Source organism: Tachypleus tridentatus, chromosome 1 (genome assembly GCF_004210375.1).
Source record: "Tachypleus tridentatus isolate NWPU-2018 chromosome 1, ASM421037v1, whole genome shotgun sequence".
Taxonomy (NCBI): Eukaryota; Metazoa; Arthropoda; class Merostomata; order Xiphosura; family Limulidae; genus Tachypleus; species Tachypleus tridentatus.
The window spans coordinates 95,847,679-95,867,914 of record NC_134825.1 but is presented as its reverse complement, the minus strand read 5'-3'; the positions used below and the strand labels follow the sequence as shown (position 1 = coordinate 95,867,914).

Genomic DNA, 20,236 nt, shown 5'->3' with positions numbered 1-20,236 from the left:
ATAACAGCTCCTATCCAGAAAAGTCTTCCTATATTTCATTTTAATAATAAAAGTAGTGGATGAAATTGTTTGAAACTTTACAAAAACTTCCATGAATGCATGTAGTTTAAGAAACATAAAGCTGTTATTATTGATAACTTTAGTTTTTTTTTGCATTATGATCTTTAATACCTTGAAAAATTACATTATAAAATGGTATTTATAAGATATGATTATGATATTTATATTTGTTCCAGATTTGAACTTTTTTTTTGTTTTAGTACATTATTTTAAAATCTCTTAAAAAGTTTTTATCATCTGTAAAATGGAAATTTTGTCTATTCTTAACTTATTACTAATCACACACTCTCCTTTGGTTTTAAATAATATACAAGACTAAAAATAATATTTTAAAGTGAACTTAAACAATAACAAGCATTTTTTTTATTTTTTAAATGGAATTTCATGTTTACATAAGTACATTTTGTTTAATAAATCCATTTTTATTTCAAGTTTATGTTTCATTGCAGCTCTACTTCATTTATTATGTCAAAAAAACCTTGGGGTTAGCAGCGTGAAATTCATATATTTGTCATAAACCATAAGAATGTGAATATCATTTCCTAGAACTTTCAAACACAGGTCTTTATATGTTTTTTCATTACACAGACAAAACAATTGCCACAACTAATCAATGTATGTAAAAGCTTATGGACTAATAAATATTGAGCTTTTGTATTTTACATTATGTACAATCTTTTTATTTAAATTTCACAAACTCAAGTATTCACAGAAATTAAGTATTACTCTGTAACAGATATTGTATCAGATCTCCAGTTATTCAATGGACCTATCCCATTGCTTTTCAAATGATAATGAAGTTTAACTGAAAATACCACATTTATACACAACAATATACAAATTAAAATGGAATAGCAGTATATTCTGACATCCCAATTTCAAACAATTGTGAAAAAGTAGTTAATGAAGTGATAAAAGAACATGCATAAATATAATTCACAAATTATCAAAATATTTGAGATATAAAGAACTACCTTGAAACAATTCAGGAGCAGCATATGGAGGACTGCCACAAAATGTATCAAGCTTCTGACCAGGAGAAAACTCATTACTGAAGCCAAAGTCTGCTATTTTTATATTCATTTCTGCATCAAGAAGCAAGTTTTCAGCCTAGAAAATATACAATGTTTTTTCTAAGGTACTGACACACTAAGATCATTACAGTTTCTAATATTTTGTGTACATTATAACTGAACTGAAACATAAAAATCTTAATGAAAAAAATATTTACAGAAATGTAGCTCAAAACGTTTATTTAAACTTAAGCCTTTCTGCACATGCATTCATAATTACAATCTGTTCAATTAGGGAAATACATTTAAGCAACAAAAATATAGTAATTCTGTGCTTTCCACACAAAAACTGGTTGGATTTCATTAAAGTATCTTGTACACAAAATATGGCATTATTTTCATAACACTTTTCTAATAAAAATGTTATTTATCTATAGTTGTTATTTGATTTGCATTCAGACTTTGAATAAGTTTGAGTATAAAGCAATTTTCATTATAAGAATATAAATACTTTTCCTTATTTCCATACCTTCGTATTTTATGTGGAATATCTTTAGAAGCTTTTCTTTTGTCACATTTGTAATTTAATACCTTTCCATGTATAGTTAATTTTTAATAATATATCTTCATCTTTCATCCTTTACCACTTATTATTCATCATGATACAAGTCAATGGTGTCCTCAAAGCATGTTACAGCTTTTTCTAAAAGACATGAGCAACCCCTTGGCAAAATTTTCATTCAGTGCATAACATTGTAAATCTTGAGAAGGGACACAAAATGTGAGGTATATTTTTAAAATGTTTAACCCTGTTAATTATGCATTTTGAAACATAAATAACTAAAACATAATAGTAAGATTTAAACACAATTTAAATAGTCTCTAACTATAACAGTTAGGTCAGAAAAAACATAAGTACTAGAGCAAATTAAACAGCCAACCTAACTACAGTCAATTTCATATACTCTATACAACCATTGTTGGATTATACTATAAATAAGCTCTTTCTAATGATTATACATGTGTATATAACATCTACATGGAGATTACAAAGCTCAAATAAAACTGTAGCAGCTGTCAGAGAGGGAAACAATTAATTATTTGTTCCAACTGTATTCATCCACAGAACTTTCAAATGAAAGAGTCAGAACATTATCTAAGCATCTTAGTGTTTAAATGTACCTCTAATGAACTACCATTGTATTACTGAAAATACAGAGAGCCAAACTAGAGACTTTTCCTAGCTCATTGGTCACGTGGCAATACTTATGAAGCTTTAAGTAGTTTTTAAAGAATTATTTTGAAATAAATGACTTTAAACTTTGATAAAATAAAACATTTAATCAAAACATATCATAACATTAATGTTATTTACATACACTAATAATAAAGGTCTTTAATTTTAATGCAGCAGAGTGACTTGTATTAAAAGAAATTGTAAAGTGTCCATTGCAAAAATTTAGATTAGATTTGATTTTTAGTGTACAAAATATTATGTTTACTAAATGCTTGCCAGATTTTGAGAAAATGCACTTAATACACCAAAAATTAAGATTATGCATTGTTATCTACTGGTTGCAAGATCAGTCAAGATTATCAGGCCCATAAAGAAAGAGTTACATATACATATTTCATATTCTGTAAGTGACTCATTGGTTACAACACAATGATAATTTATATGCAAATATTGACATAATATGCCATTTTGATCACACTATTTGTATAATTATTGACAAAATATAAAACAATAAACTGCTAAGTTTACAGTAACACAAAAACTTTCTGTTTAATAGTTGCATGCCCACACTTACTAGTTTGCACCCTTACATTCATCAAACATTATACTCAAACTATCTAATTTGACTGTCTGGGCATCTTACTAAACCAGAAGAACCACTTTACTACAAATATGTTCAAAATGAAGTTTAACTCTATTTATTTATTACATTTTTTATACAAAAGTGACTGTAGAAATGTGCTAACTGGTATGGCTACTACAAAAAAAACTTCCTTATGTATAATATCATAAAAAGTTTACAAAGAAATGAATTCCTAATACCTCATGTCAATGTATACTTTACACTACAAGATTTAAATAAAAGTATTATATCAACAGTGAATCATTTCTTTGAAGAAAAATATGACACAACAAAATGTTCACATAAATATATTTGTTTAATATATATACATTCACATTAATTCAGTGATAGCAAATATTCAGTATACATACTTTTAAATCCCTGTGTATTATTCTTTTCTGGTGACAATACTGTACAGCTGAAACAATCTAGAAAGTTTAAAAGATAAACATTTAACATATTTTTAAGAACTAAACAAAATATAAACATCAATACAATGCACAAAATAAATAGCTATATCTATGTAACACAGGTATAAATAGCTGTATATATTACTTGACAAATTGCTTCATAAAACAATTTCCTAAGTTCAAAACTTCATAATTAGGTATATTTTTATTATTCCAAAACAATCAAGTAAAAAAATGATCATAGTTGGGTTTTACTGCTATTTATACATCTATGTGAAATATTTATTCAATAACAAAAAATTCAACAAAAGCAAAAAAGAATGGAAGAAATACTAAAATTATAATAGTTGGGGTAGGGTGGGAGGTTTCTTAACCCTGAAATTCAAAACTGTACCAAGCTATGTTTTCTGTCTTTGCAGTGCACTGTAAAAACACTGAAATAGAAAACTGACAATTTAACTTCTATGCTCACACAGTATTTTTAAACACCCTAGAAAACAAAATTATCAAACTAAGTGCTTGTGTAACTCTGTTAAACACCTAAAAGTATACAATTGTGAAAAGTTTGTAAAAGACTGTTATAAATAGAAAGATCAGAATTTTTAATGAAGTATTTTTACTAAAAATTTCTCTGTCAATATATGGAGTCAAAATGTTGACTGTTTCAAGTGCTAAGCAATTTTTCAAGCTGAAAATTGTCAAATTTTATTGTCATAATTGCTAAAACCTTCTATATATTTTATCTGTTATTTTCGTTACCTTAACTACATATGTATTCAGTCTATTTGCCTGACTTCATAATCATCATAAATTATTGTGTTATTTTATTATTATTATTGCTGACTGGAATCCACTTACATGACAGAACAAACAAACTGTATAACTCTACAAAGTTGACGTGTAAAAATAGAAGATGATGAGCTTTGTCAAGAACAAGACTGACATGGCAAGAAAAAGACAATGACAAAAGATGCATATTAGAATAGTATGATTGATATAATACTGAAATGCCCAAAAAAGACAAAGAAGAAAAAAGAGATTGGAAGAATCACTTAAAGAAAAATTGTAAGAAATGCACTCTCCCAGGTTGGCCAAGTTTTGGACAGAAAAAGACAGTCCAGAAATAAAATCAAAGTATTCCTACAATAAATTATATGGATGGAGTTAAAGGAAAAACGAGAGGCATCTTCTTTTAGCAAACTACAAATGAAAATTTGTCTTTAAATAAAGATGATGCCTTAAACAAGTCTTGAAAGGTTCAAATGGTGAATATGTGAAACCCTAAAGAGTAACAGAAAAGTTTCAGTTCAGTTTAGAGGAGGTGTTAGCCAAAGAGGGTAACTCTTGATAACATCTCGGAAATAGTCGATAATAACTGGAGAAAGAATAAAAGAATGGCCAGGAAAGAGACATTAGGTTGTTGACAAAGCCACTCTATAACTGGCCTTTATATAAATGGATAAGTTACTTTCAAAAAGTCAAAAGAAAGTGAAATAAAGAAAAGTAAGATGATCTGGAGGAAATGAGTGGTGAATAGATTAAGGGAGGAACCACCCATTTGCAATGATGAAGAGTAAGGGTGAATGGCTGGCAAAAACAAAACAGGTAAATGGAATAAAAATAGAATAAAAATGAGGGAAATGTGAAAAACAAGTATGTGCATGTTGCTCCAGTGCAACTGACAGAGTAATGATAGAAATAGCCCAAATGAATGTGAAACACAAGAATGAATAAAGAAGTCATGTAAGAGGTGAAGACAAGTAAATGAAAAGATAAAACAGAAGGACAAAATTAAAATACTTAAACTGAAAATTCAGCAAAAATTACTGGAAAAAGATAAAACAAGACACATATACCTGTAGAATCCAAGCAGCAAAGGACGAAAATTAAACTACCTAATCCAGAAATTAGAGGAAATAAGAAGCAAAAGGAGGCATGGAGACAACTGTAACAAGACACAAGGTTGGACAGGCTTAACTAAACTAATACAAGCAGGTGGTGATCATGTATCCTGGATTTGAGTCAAAATGGAACCAATCATGAGATACACAACGATGGTTATATTACAGTATCTCCACTTTCCATGATAATATTGGATTACTCCTGTGAAAACATTGAAAAGTTTAAAAGGTGTCAAAACTATGGGTATGGGAATATATAATCCAGTTAATCTATGAAATTGACAATGTGGTGGTCTAGTTTTGTAGACATAACTCATTTTCTTTTGTTTCTACTACTAGTTAGAAAAAAATATAAGTCCAGCATAGTGATGATGCACATGCCTAATGACAACTTTGAAAAGTACTGCAATTATACCCATATGTATTAAATAACAGAACCACTTATAGGGAAGGGAACTTTGTTCTAGGTTTGTGACATGTGCAGGAAACAGCATGGAAGTGAAAATCTTTGTACTGCAGAGAGATGAGTAGCATTTCTAAAGTATTTGTATATTAAATTACATCTGTATGAAGGTTAGAAATATTTTATTCAATAAGAAAAATTGGAGAACTTGAGATATGCTTATACAGTTTAGAGGTGGGTTGAATGGATAGCATATGGTACGATTACAAATTTAACCAATAACAAATGGATAAAGTTTGAAGAAAATTTTATTATCATCAAGTGCAAGAAATTCACTTAGATACAGAAATATGCATACACACACGGAGTAAGAAATGAAATCACATGACTGGAGATTTCTTAAGGTTTTATAAAGCTATGTCACTGATGTCTGGTTCTTTACTTTTAACAAATATAATAGTGTTTTTGAGATGTGATATTGATAAATACAGGTTTTTTTAGTTATTTTCAGCAATTAAAATCATTAACAAATCTTATAACTTTAGGTACCTGTTTAATAAGTATATTTTGAAAGTATTTTTGCATTTGTCTTATTCAAACAATGCACAGAAACAATGTGGCTAACTGGCTATTTAATAATTCTAAATTGTGATCATATATTAAAATAAAAACATGACTGCCCTTACTGGTGACAGTAAAATATGTTTTCACTATTTAATTATTACTATTTGATTTACAGATGATCAGTTTGGGATAACCACATATTGGTGGTATTTAGTTGACTCGTTTGTTTCATTTGCCAAGTGGAACATAGCAGTTATATTTTTTTAAAAAAGTAGAAAAATATTTTCTAGACAAAAGAATGCATCTTCTAAAAAAAAGTAATACCATAATAAAATACTGCAGTTTGAAAAAAATTTACAAAACTATCACACACCCATTTTGTTTTCTTTTTGGTTATGAGGGATTGTGAGCATATAATAATTGATCAACAAACACCAGTAATAGCCCAATTAGTCTATATACCTGATAAAAGGGAAAAAAACAACAACTAATAAACTTTAATAGTTTCAACAAGTTTTTCCAAAAATTATTTTAATGAATAATTTTTTTAACCAATTTACTACTGAGTTTCAGTCAGATGAGAAAAGGAAAATCTTTAATTTTAAACAAGAAACATTATTCTTGTTTAACATAACTTTTCAAACTCATTTAGTTTTCTTTTTTTATGAACAAAAAAAGCTAACATACAGATTTAAAGAATTACAATGTTATTCTTTTTTAATACATATTAAATATACATGTGAAATAAAGGAAATAGTAAACACAAAGACCAAACATTCATTACTTAATCACTATAATGATCTCTAATGCCTGATTAATCCCAAGAGAACAATAAAAGAAGAATAAATTAAAATAAATATTTAAGTTAACCTTCTCAAATGAAGATGGGTTCTAAAAGAACTTTATAAAAACCTGTAGGAATAAAACAACAGTTAAAAACTGAATTAAGACATTACACAATGTTTTGACATAGTTAAGGTGGCAAAATATTGCATCTTGTTATAATCCTATATTAATAGTCATTTTAGCTTGTATGTAATTTATATAAGAAATAAAGTAGTCCCTAATGAATACAACCCCTCAAAATAATGACTTTCCTTTTTTTCTGTGCAGATAATTATTTTACACTGATCTGACCTCCCATGAAAAACTTCCTGGTTCATGTAACATAAGATAGTGATTTTTGAGCAGAAGGTTAAATAACGACCTCTTAGTAATGACTTCTCTTTACATCAGTAATGTAATTTACAGAAACATGCGAATACAATATATGAAACAAAGAGGTTACATAACAAGAGTCTGCTTCATAGCTTAGTATATGTTACTTTGATATCTCAGGGTGTTCAGGTCAAACTTCTTGGTACATACATGTAAGTATTTTGTTTTAAAACTTTTCAGGTCCTGAAAGATAACCAATCAGTCAGAAACTGTTATTTGTCTTTTACAAACAGAATTTTTCTTTATTCTTTTAGTGAAAGTAGTAGATTTTGAGCTATTGACCTAGGTGTTAAGTAATTTAATTAGTATTTACTAACAGGATGCAAAAATTATTAACTCAAGATTTTTGAGTGATAGAATGGACTATTTATGTGTTAAGCATGGCTAATGAAATGCCTCAAAACATCCACATATGCTGTGAATGTTCCAAGCTGTAAACAGGAAGTCACTGTGAAGAAAAAGGCTCAAAGTGTTGATACAGAAACCTGAAGTGGACAATGATATAGACCAAATTTATGATGAAAGCAACATAATGTACAAAATGTGGAAATTAGAGAATTTTTTATCAACTTGAAATTGTTTTAATGCAACAAATTACATTATACATAGTATTTACATTCAGAGAGGACTACACTGATATAAGTATTGGCTAGAGTCTAGCAATAAATTCGTTCAAACATTTATTCTTAATTCTTTAGTGGTTCTTTTAAATTTTTTTTAAAATATGCAATGGCAAGTTAATAATACAGATGAACTGGATTTAACACAATCCTAACCAGGTGTTTAACACCTAAAAATACCAATGTATAAAACTGACATGAAATTTTAAATTTTCAGATAATAGTTCCTTTTCAGAACTGGGATCAAAGGCTCCAAGTTTCAAGGAATATTTTAGTTTGGAATGTTACTGTTTTGTTTAATTAAGTTAAATAGCTTCCAATATTTGATTATTTGTTTAAATTTACAGCACTTTTATAGATACGAGGGCTGTTCAAAAAATACGTGGACTAACGTCCTAAAACAAAACGTACTTTATTTAGAGGTTACAGGTATGGGACCCCTTCAAAGTACTCTCCTCCCCAACACACACACTTATCCCAACGGTGTTTCCACTTCAGTGATGTCGAAAAACCCACTTGTTGAGAAATTTATATGCAAAAACGGCTCATTTTGGGTTGAGACAATATTTTACATAGAAGAACGAACAACGTTTCGACCTTCTTCGGTCATCGTCAGGTATCGTATCTATAAAAGTGCTGTAAATTTAAACAAATAATCAAGTGAACCTGACGATGACCGAAGAAGATCGAAACGTTGTTCGCTCTTCTATGTAAAATATTTTCTCAACCCAAAACGAGCCGTTTTTGCATATAAAGGTGTTTCCACTTGTTGAAACAGTCCTGGTACGCTTCTTTTGTAATGTCCTCCAGCTCCTTCGTCGCATTTGCCTTAATCTCGGGAATCGTCTCAAATCTTCTTCCTTTCAAGGGTATTCTGAGTTTGGGGAACAAGAACAAATCGCAAGGAGCAAGGTCAGGTGAGTAGGGGGGGTGGGGTAGAACAGTGATCTAGTGTTTGGCCAAAAACTCGCGAGTTCTGAGAGCTGAATTTCGCAGCAACGCGGTGCATCTTCAATTTTTCGGTCAAAATCTCGTAACAAGATCCAACTGATATCCCACACTCTTCAGCAAGCTCTCTGACAGTCAGACGTCGATTTGCCCGCACCAGGGTGTTGATTTTGTCGACGTGTGGGTCGTCAGTTGACGTGGAAGGACGTCCAGGACGCTCATCATCTTCAATGGACTGTCGGCCATCCTTAAAACGTTCATGCCACTTGAAACATGACGTACGCTTCATAGCAACATCACAGTAAGCCGTGTTAAGCATAGCAAAAGTTTCAGTCGCAGATTTTCCAAGTTTAACACAAAATTTCACAGCAAGTCGTTGCTCCTTCAGGTCATTCATTCTGAAATCCACCAAACGAAAAAATCGCACTTCACTTAATACCGCGTAGCTAATACACAAATGAAGATATCTGCAATCGGGAAATGGAGTCGTAATCAGCTGATTTGTGCGAACCTAGCGACACCAAGCGGATTCCCCTGGAACCAACTGGAGCCGCGTAATTCAAACAGTCTGCGTATTTTTTTAACAGACCTCGTATACTGTGAATTCTTTGAGTTTCAATGGTGATAAATATCAGATGTTTTTTATATTATGTTTGGTGAATTTGGTTCCCAGTCTTCTTTCAGTTTCTCTGATATAGAATTCTGGATATTTATTGCACAGTATTTTATAAATTGTCACTAAAATCATGAGTTGAAAACAACAAAATACTTCTTGATATAATAGTTGCCAGACTCATGAGCATATAAAAGTGACTCATTTAAATGTGCAAAACAAATATAGAAAATTTTGTGTCAACTTGTAATATTGTGTATGTATGGAATAAAATATGTGACACATTGGTGTTTATGAAATAATGTGATTGATGAATAAATTATTTTACATAAAACACAAACAAAACAATTTTATGTTATCTTTATTGAGCTATTGTCCATCATAACTATTACCAAACAGTGTACTAATTTCCTATGTTATCTAACAATCTATACAGTATATAAACCATTGTGTTCAACTGCTAAGACTGAACTTATCTGGTTATTGATTCTGAATAACAAATTCCTGTTAGATGAGACTTTTTTTATTATGGCAGATAGGCCAGTCATATCTAAGAGGGATTACTATATTTCAAATATAAACTTCAAAACCAGCAAGACAAAGACAAAAAGTATGTATCAAGTTAAGCTAAACTAAACATAAATGCCTATGCACACAAATGATTTTTTTAAAGCTGACTGAATTGGACAAAAAAAAAATTATATACATACTTGTCTAAACTTCACTCTAGCCTCTTTTTCTTTCATTCTCCCATGTGCAACTAAATAATCAAAAACCTCACCTGAAATTAAAAAATACCCAATTACTTTGCAACTCATGAAAATTACACAAAATGGATTAGACATTAATAAAATATGGTCATTAAACTACACCTCTGAAGCTGGATATTTTTCAACTAAATGAGGACAACACCAATTATGCAATCTGTGAATTATTATTTTTTACCTAATGATTTACTTGTGAGCTTTTCCTGTGCAGATCTGTATACCATCTTTTTTTACATTTTAATAACCAAATCATAGCAGCTAAAACCTCTTTCTTATATTTTACTGAAAGAAGTAATTTCAGAAATGTAACTAAAAGCCAATTCCTCACATAAATGATTCAAATACATTGCATAGTTCTCAAACATCTCAGCCATTTTTCATGATACTTTATAAACTTACCTTATCTCCATATCTATCCCTTCCTCATTCCATTTCTTATTTTATTTTTTATATTTGATTTAACACATTTTACTTAAGTAATTTATTCAATGAAATTATTGACCGTTATAAAATCGGATAAAACATTTCATAAAGTCACAGTTTTCATGTCTAATTCATCGTTAATTTTATCTGGTGAGCATAGTTTTATGGCTGTGTTTATTTGGTTTCTTAGTATGTTGAGTTTTTGTTTTGTTTCATGTGCTGAGTCCCAAGGAATGTATAGTCCAGTATGGGTGATTTTTTGGTGGATTTCTGTTTTGAATTGTGTGTCGGTTCTTGTAATTTTGAGGTTAAGAAATGATATTTGATTGCTTTCTTTCTGTTCACATGTGAAGTTAATGTTGGGATGTATAGAGTTAATGTGATTGAAAAAAATTAAGTATGTGTTCTCTAGATCTGAATCCCTCAACCATGTCATCTACATATCTGTACCAGTATAGTGGTGGATGTAATGCTGTGTTAATTGCTTGTGTTTCAATTTGTGTCATAAATATATTGGCTAGAATTGGTGATACTAGGTTGCCCATGCTTAGGCCATTTGTTTGTATATAGTTGTGGTTGTTGAACATAAAGTTTGTCTTTATCGTGGTGAATTCTATGAGGGTTGCTAATTGGTTGCTGGGAATGTCGAAAGTTGGGTTAGGGTCTCGGATATAGAGTTCTAAGGCTATCTTGCAGGCTTCAGTGGTTGGAACTTCTGTAAAGAGGGATATAACATCGAAACTGGCCATTAAGGCTGTATGATTAAGTTGATTTAGATTAGACTTGAAATTAAAAGAGTCTTTGATGAATGAGCTGGCTGATGTTACATATTTAGAGAATGCCCATGCTATGTGTTTACCAAGATTGTAATTAAACGATTCATATGTGGACATTATTGGTCGTAATAGACAGTCTGGTTTATGAGGTTTGGGGATGCTGTATATTTGTGGTGTGCGCGAGTCAGTTTTACGGAGGTAGGAATAAAGTGTTTGTGAAATTGTGTTGGTTTTTCCATTTTTTTTTGTAGTAATTTGTTTAGTTGCGTCTCGTGTGTCTTTGTTGGATTTGTGTGCATTGGTTTAAATTTGTTTGTGTCTGATAGGATGTTCATCATTTTTTGGATGAATTCATTCATGTTCATTGTGACTATAGCGTTACCTTTATCTGCTTTTAAAATTTTTTTATTTTTGTCTTGTTTTAGGTTTTTAATGGAATTAATGTCTCTTTTTGTAAGATTGTTTTTTAGCTTTCTGTTTTGTGAAATTATGTTGATGGTTTTGTGAGAAAATTCTTTGAAAAAATCGTTTAAGATGTAGTTTTTAGGTGTTTCTGGAAAATATAAATTTGTAATTTTACCTGGGAAGTTTTGCTGTTGGATGTCAATAAAATTATCTAAGTTTTCTTCTTTCTGTCGGTTGTTTTTGGTTGTTTTCTTGTTTTTGTTTTCTGTATAACGTATCACAAGTCTCCAGGCTAGATCTTCTAAACTTGTTTTGATTTCTATGGTTGGAATGTACCTAGGTGCTGTTGTGAAGTTGAGTCCTTTGTTAAGTAGATGTATCTCGTCTGTGTTTAATTGTCGGTCGGATCTGTTAATTATGAGGTAAGTCAACGGTTTGTTGTGTTGGTGTCTTTTCTGTTGTTTGCATCTTAGTTTTTCTAGTTTTTTGTTGTGGCAGATCTTTTTGTCTCTGTCGTTCTTAGTATTGATTTGGCTTATGTTTCCTTGTATTAGTCCGTAAGTCTCTGGTTTAATTGCAGCATGCCAGTTGATGGTCTAGGTTCATTTTTGTTTCTGTAAGCCATGTAGTTCTTTGTATTTTGTGTTCAACATGGCTTTAAGTAGTTTTTTCTGTAAATTTTGGATAATGTTTGTGTATTTATTAAAATTTTTTTAAAGTTTTACCTTTACAAAATTAGGGGTTAGTTGTTCTTTTCTACATTGTTGAATGAAATAGATGTCATTTCTTCTATTGATAATTCTTTGGTTTAAATTTCTTAGTTTCTTAATGATTGTGTAAGCATGTACTGTTAATAGTGTTGTATTGTATGCTAGTTCAGACATAATGGTAACAGGTAAGTACAAATACACTAAGAAAACACAAAGACTTACACTTCTCGTACAATCGCCGTGTCGAAATAATAATCAGTGATGTCGAGAAAACCCACTTGAAGAGAAATATATATGCAATAACGGCTCATTTGGGTTGAGAAAATATTTTACATAGAAGAGCGAACAACGTTTCGACCTTCTTCGATCATCGTCAGGTTCACAAAGAAAGAAAGAGGTAACTGACCGGAAGCTGACCACATGTTTGGAAGGAGTTGTGTAACTGAGTGTCGAAATGTAGAGGGCGGTGTTAGATGTTTGAATATATAATTTTATTTTATTATATTTAATATAGGTAGAAAGGCATTCCTTTATATTGGTTTATTTTGGGTTTAAGTTGTTATCTAAGTAAGGTTTCTTCAATTTTGCATTTGTTTATGTTTGTTTCTTTATTTAGTATTTGAGTGTTTTCTATGGTTATGTTGTGTTTATTTGACTTGCAGTATTCAAAAACGTGTGAAAGTGACTTTTTATGTTCTTTGAATCTGGTTTCCATTTTTCTACTTGTTTCTCCAATATAGAAGTTGTGATAATTATCACATTGTATTTTATAAATAATGTTGGTGTGGTGTTTTTCAGTGTAGTTTTTACATAGTATAGACCTCAGTTTTGTGCCTGGTTTTCGAATAAATTTGGTATTAACTGGAATGTCATATTTTGTTACTAGTTTTTGCCAAATGTTGGTTATTTGTCTGCTGATGTCGGGAATATATGGTATGCAGCAGTATGTGGTTTCGTGATTTTTTGAATCATGAGATATATTTACTTTTGTTGGTTAATTTTGCTTTCTGTCTAGGTGTGTGTGTATATTTTCTACTGTTTGTGAAGGAAACGTATTGATGTTGATGAAATATTGTTTTATTTTGTCTAATTCATCGTTAATTTTATCTGGTGAGCACAGTTTTATGGCTGTGTTTATTTGGTTTCTTAGTATATTGAGTTTTTGTTTTCTTTCATGTGCTGAGTCCCAAGGAACGTATTGTCCAGTATGGGTGATTTTTTGGTGGATTTCTGTTTTGAATTGTGTGTCGGTTCTTGTAATTTTGAGGTTAAGAAATGATATTTGATTGCTTTCTTCCTGTTCACATGTGAAGTTAATGTTGGAATGTATAGAGTTAATGTGATTGAAAAAAATTAAGTATGTGTTCTGTAGATCTGAATCCCACAACTGTGTCATCTACATATCTGTACCAGTATAGTGGTGGATGTAATGCTGTGTTAATTGCTTGTCTTTCATTTTTTGCAGGTATAGAACTCATAACAACAGTGCCCATTTTGTTTTTTATAGTCATTATGAAAAGTGTTAAAAATATATGTGATAGTAAGTTAATAATACAGATAGAATGGATTTAACATCCAAAACTACCATTATACAAAAACTGACATGAAATCTGTAAGTCCTATTATGCTCATGAACAGACTTATATTCACCTAAGTAGTAAATAAAAACTTCACTACACAAAAACACCAATCACTGCCCACTTTACTGAACTGCTGCTCATCCCAACATCTTTTAACTTAATCTGAATGACATAACCCACAAACGGTTTAAAATTAGAAAAGAAATGCCAGGAACAACAAAAAGTATCAATTTAAATCTGTGTTAGCACTTCATATACTGCAGAGTAACTATTGTGGGAAGATATGATCACTGTTCAATACTGGTTATCACTGAATTAACATGGTGTATGCAAATTAAAATCTAAAATAAACAGACTTTACTAAAACCTACAATTTGAAGATTTGCAGAAACAAAGACTATTCCTTCAAATCAATTTCCTTTCAATACACAGGTATCTTAAAGCTGGCTAAATAAATAAATAAATTTGTTTTTGAGAACAAATTATATATAAATTACTTACATTATGTTAAGCTCGCATACAAATTGTTCTAAAAATATTTTATTAATAAAAAAAACATTTTACCTCCACTTGCATACTCCATTACAAGATACAAAGTTTTTTCAGTCTCTATAACTTGATAGAGTTTCACTAGAAGAATGTATACATATATCTAGGTCAAATTTACTATTAAAAATTTTGCAAACAATTCAAAAATCACTTTAGCATTAACATTTTATTTTAATGTCTTTATCTTATTCTTAATTTCCATATAAAACTGTAGCTACTTTTATTTTTAATAGTAATAGGCTATAATTGAAAAACGTTTTTTCAAACTCACAGAAATTAAATAAATTCAAAATCAGCAAAATTTTTTAAATTCCTAAAATTAAAATTTTAAAACAACAATCTATTTAAATAGAATGCTTGCATTTGTCTATCCAGAGTGTTCTTTGCAAATTTCCCAATCAAATACTACAAATTTCATTTCATTTTGTATCAATGACTCTAGATTGCATATTGACTTTCCAATTTAAAATCACCTTACTTGTTTTTTACTTGAACTTTTCAATGCAATAATTATTTGATACAATGTTGTTGTCATCATATGATGACTGGCTTCGATTTCAATATTTGATTTACAAGGTATTTTACACAAACACTTTTTCCAATATATAATTTCCTAAAAAATCACCACTACACTAAACATAACTTTTATGGGCTTTTTCAGTTTATTTAGGTCTAAAATCCACAAATGAAGTTTATTTAAAACCATATGCTTATCACATTTTAAACATGTATTCAGATATATATTCAGCTAAGTTTGCCTTCATTACAACTTCACATTTACTTTACTTTGAAATAACTTAGCATCAGTTCATTAAATAGACTACTATTAACACCTTTTAGCTACTTTCTTCTTTACTATAGGTTTTGTTCTTCAAATTTGTGAGTTTTTTTGTAAACTCATAAACCCATTCTGTATACTGAATGCTCATAACTGTTTCATACTTTGTACACTATTATAAATATCATCACTTTACTTTTAACTTTACATGTAGTTTCATTAAATAAAGTTACATCTACATGAATTTGTCTCTTTGACTATGATTTACCAATCTAACACATATTGCCTGCATATGAGTAAAAGTGATAGAATAAGAAAAATTCAAGCATGGAGACTACTGCAAATGTTTTTCAGGTTATAGCTAGTTGTAACTAAATAAAGTTGTATGAAAATATATGTTAAATTAAAAATACCTCAAGTCTTGTAATAAAGAGGATTAGGAAAATTACAAATGCACACCATCATTACATTCTTACATTATTAGACAAGAACCACTGGAAACTTTGTATTTCTGGAAGCCCTATGATGCTATGCAGGCTTATATTAAAACCAAACAGAGAGTGAACATGAAAGCTAAAATAAAACATTTACAAAACAGCAAAATAAATATTCATTTATTTAACTTTAATTTTTTATCTCTAAGAAGGAACTATATACAATAAAGTGACCGTGATTTTTTTAAAAAATAGTTTGCACCATCATAAATCACCATTAGCTTAAGCTTTCTTGGCATAAATTAATGTTTCTCAGTATTTTGTCAATATAGGGATACATAGACTAATTTAATGTTCATGCTAATTTTAGCACTAGAGATATATAGTGAATTTAAAACAAGATGCATCACCAACACTAAAAATATGTTTTGCAGTAAAACTTGACCTGGAGCTTACAAGGAAACTAATAAAAATGTTTATACATTATGATCTTTTATCCCTATTCCCATGAGTACATGACACAAGATTTCAGCATCTTACATTCAAAATTTTATTAACCCTTTGGTGTTGGGGTCACAGGTCAAAAGCCATGTCATCTTGTTTGTTGACTTGCATTCAAAATATTTTGAACTACTATTTTAAGAATTTATGTCAATAAGTCTGGCATCAAGTTGTATATTATAATTCAAACTTTAATCTTATATGTATGATTTAATTTCTTAATTCATAAGTAAATATTAAAAATATACTCCTAAATATAGATTTTAGTGAGTCACTTGGTATGTTGAATGCAGCACTGTTTAAAATTAGATGCTTGAGATATCAAAACACTAAGTCTGTAGTGTAGTGTACTACTACCATTAGTATAAAAAATTAAGTTTAATATTCAATGCCAATCAACAGTAAGAAAAAAGAAGATTGGACAAGTACTTATTTCTTGTTTTTCATGTTTATTCTTTATTTTTTTGTTATAACAGTGGCTAAAATGTAAAAATAGGGATCATTTTAGGTTAGTTAACATTAGATTATGTAAAATAACAACAATATATGTTTCACAAGGCATGCACATAAGCAACTCCTAGTACCTCATGAGCAATGTAATTTTAAAGAATAATGTGAGCTACATGTTCCCAAAATTATTTACAACTTATAGTGATGTGGATGGTAGTTAGACATGTTCAAAGGGCAGTAAAACAATAAAGTTTAATTATAAATATGTGTAAACTGTTATGAGTTTAAAGCTACTTAGGATTAAGAAATGCAGTTTCATGTTATAACTGAAGTCACTGTAGGAAGAAAAGTGTAACTTAAATTTAATTACATTGGTGGGAGGTTACATCATTCCATTTAAAGTAAAATTTGTGTAATTACAAAAAATACATATATTTGCATTATTTAAAAAAAAAGGTTGTTGTTATGTTGAAATTTTTGCGAATATTAAATTAACTGAGCTGCTTCTAGATTTTAAAATAATTTATCAATCCTACCTATATTTGGGTGGTCTAACATTTTCATTATTTTCACTTCCCTATACAACTGAAAATGAAAAATAAGAATAAGCATAAAAAACAACAACAGTAATAACAAACAGAAATAATTTGTTCACAATAGTTTTCATTTAGTTTTAATACAAGAAAAATAAATGCAGATCATGGCGAGATGACCTTTTATAGAATATGAAAATGATATCTGATAAAAAGACTATCCAATCCATCATTTATTTCAATAAGTGTCACAGATTTACTAGTATGTACTTATTTTAATATTGATGTTTTAGTTATATGTATATTTATAAATGCATGTGACTTATACTGCTAAGTGTGTATTGCAAAAGTCCTGCCTGTTCTCTAAGTTTGTAGAAGATTCTCGAATGTAAGAATCAACAATACATTTTACATTACTGCAAACTGAACTGTAATGATCCTCACTTTAAAGCTTATAAAAGGAAACCAACACAACATAGAGAGAGAGTAAAATATTGTTAGTTTGCTACAGTGAGTATATTATAAACCTCAGATGCTGTAATTGTGAAAAACACTAATCAAATGGGAAACTACAGATATTTGACCAGGAACATTTATAATTTCAAACTTTATACACCATTTAATTTATGAGAATTACCTTTGAACATCAGTATTTCCATGAGGACATCTGATATTTTTGTCGGTGAAAAGTCAGCTTGCAAATGATGCAAGTCTATACACTAAGTAAAGTGTAACAATATCAACCCAGAATTAATTTGCTCCTCATTAACCATATTGTTTGTAAGTTTGTAAAACTTTTGCATATAAATCATTATTATAAATTGTACTATTGCTTTTATATTAAAATAAGTTATGAAAGAAAACTGTGTGTATCAATCTTGATGGCAAATACCATAAATTTGATACGTATCAACATCCAATTAACTTCTAAATTCAAACTGCTGGCAATTTCAAGTTGTAATACATAACTTATGGAATGTAATAAATTGGAGACTCAGAGATAAATTATAATATGTAACATAAGTACTAACTGAGGCCTTTTTTTTAAACCAAATAAAACCTTTGAAAATTCTATTGACAGTCAATGGATTTTTATTACTATTATTATTTAGCATATAAAACTAAATTATGGGTGCATCATCAAATATAACATGAAATAATTTACAAATTCTATTTCTAAGCAAGAGTAAATTAACAGTCTCAGATACCATGTACCAGCTTATTGAAAAGTGACCAATTACTCCAATGAGAATTTTAAATTAAGAACAGAAGAAAAGCTTTATCCTGAAATTTAGAATACAAGATCATTTTAAAAAAAAAACAACAAAAAAACCCACAATTCCCAAATGAAAATTTAGTGGAAAGAGGAAAGAAATAATTCTGAAAATTTCTGTATAAAGACTCAATAAGCTTTTAGTAGTGCGAGATAGAGTTCCAATTTTGAAAAACACTACTGGATAACAAAAGCTAATATCATTGTTGTAACTTTGTAGAATGGACGGCAAGTTGACTTGAAGACGAAAGGCGAAAGACTTTCAAAATGTCGTCCTGTACACTTGTGTCTCCACAACAAGCAGTTGCTGTCCATTCTACAAAGTTTCATCGTGAATACTCTGCCTAAACAATCAATCAAAGAATGATATAATTGTTTGTTTCATTCTCAAAAACTGCACAAACATTGAAATTATGTGCTTAATAACATAATAACATTTTACCTTCTGGAGGCTTGATTGATTAAGTTGTGTCTTATCGATGATTTTAATTGCAACCTGGAAAAGACCCAAACTAATGCCTACAAACAAATAAATGTGGGCACTATCTACTACTACTGCTAATTCAGCAGTCAAAACTATTACAAAAGTAAGCTCAATGGTTTCTCATAACATTTCATCACACAGATAACAAAGCAAATTCATACTGGTAATAATAAATTTTCAATCTTTAACTCTTTTAACTCTTCAAACTTTCTTTAAAAACTCCTAATAATAAATATCAATAAAAAGTGTTCACCAAATGACTTACTGTTACTTCTAGTTATAATATATTATAGCTACTAAACAGCTCCTGAGCAGGCTATAAATATTCATAAAAATTGAAAGATAAAAGGTAACATTTTGAAAGTTATATCTTCCTAAATGAAAATATATTTCCAACAGGTACTTCATTCCAGTTCCGTGGTTGTACAGTGGTAAGACTATGGATTTACAATGCTAAAATCAAGAATTTGATTCCTTCAGTGGACTCAGCAAATAGCCTGATGTGACTTTGCTACATGAGAAACACACATTTCCTTCCATGGTTAGCTTTTCTCATTTTTTTCTATTTGGGAACTTTTTCTGAATGCATGCCACAAGCCTTCAACCCTCCTTCTGTTGGAATCCAAACTTCCAACACATCTCCCATGTAAATCACTATGCATCATCTCTCTAACAATAGCAGAGCACTGTATCACACGATGCATGTGACTCTCTCTATGCACCACCACCAAACTATAATTTCAAAGATTGACAAAAGTTATGAGCAACAGAAATATCTGGGAGAAAAGTTGGGAAGTGCAAATGGAAGAAATTTTTTTTTTAAATACATTTAATTTAGAAAAATTGTAACTTCCTATACAGTACTCTCTCTTTGCTCACAAGATTAGCTTGAAACCCACTCTGAATTGGAGGAGGGACCAGTGCAAGAGAAACGTAGACATATCCCCTGAGAGTATTTGAAGGG

General features: G+C 29.8%; 1 protein-coding gene across 11 annotated transcripts in view; it reads right to left on the bottom strand.

The window, feature by feature from the left end:
• LOC143256160 (MAP/microtubule affinity-regulating kinase 3-like) overlaps positions 1-20,236 on the bottom strand; it is a 121,387-nt gene that overhangs the window by 73,856 nt on the left and 27,295 nt on the right. For 10 of the 11 annotated variants that reach the window (XM_076513056.1, XM_076512975.1, XM_076513050.1 and 7 more), the window contains 6 exons: positions 19,231-19,284; positions 17,519-17,567; positions 14,835-14,900; positions 10,320-10,390; positions 3,304-3,360; positions 1,035-1,170 (listed from right to left, as the gene is read on the bottom strand). In XM_076513056.1, coding sequence (XP_076369171.1) covers positions 1,035-1,170; positions 3,304-3,360; positions 10,320-10,390; positions 14,835-14,900; positions 17,519-17,567; positions 19,231-19,284 — 433 coding nt within the window. The remainder of the gene's footprint in view (positions 1-1,034; positions 1,171-3,303; positions 3,361-10,319; positions 10,391-14,834; positions 14,901-17,518; positions 17,568-19,230; positions 19,285-20,236) is intronic. The other variant, XM_076513063.1, reaches the window with a different exon arrangement.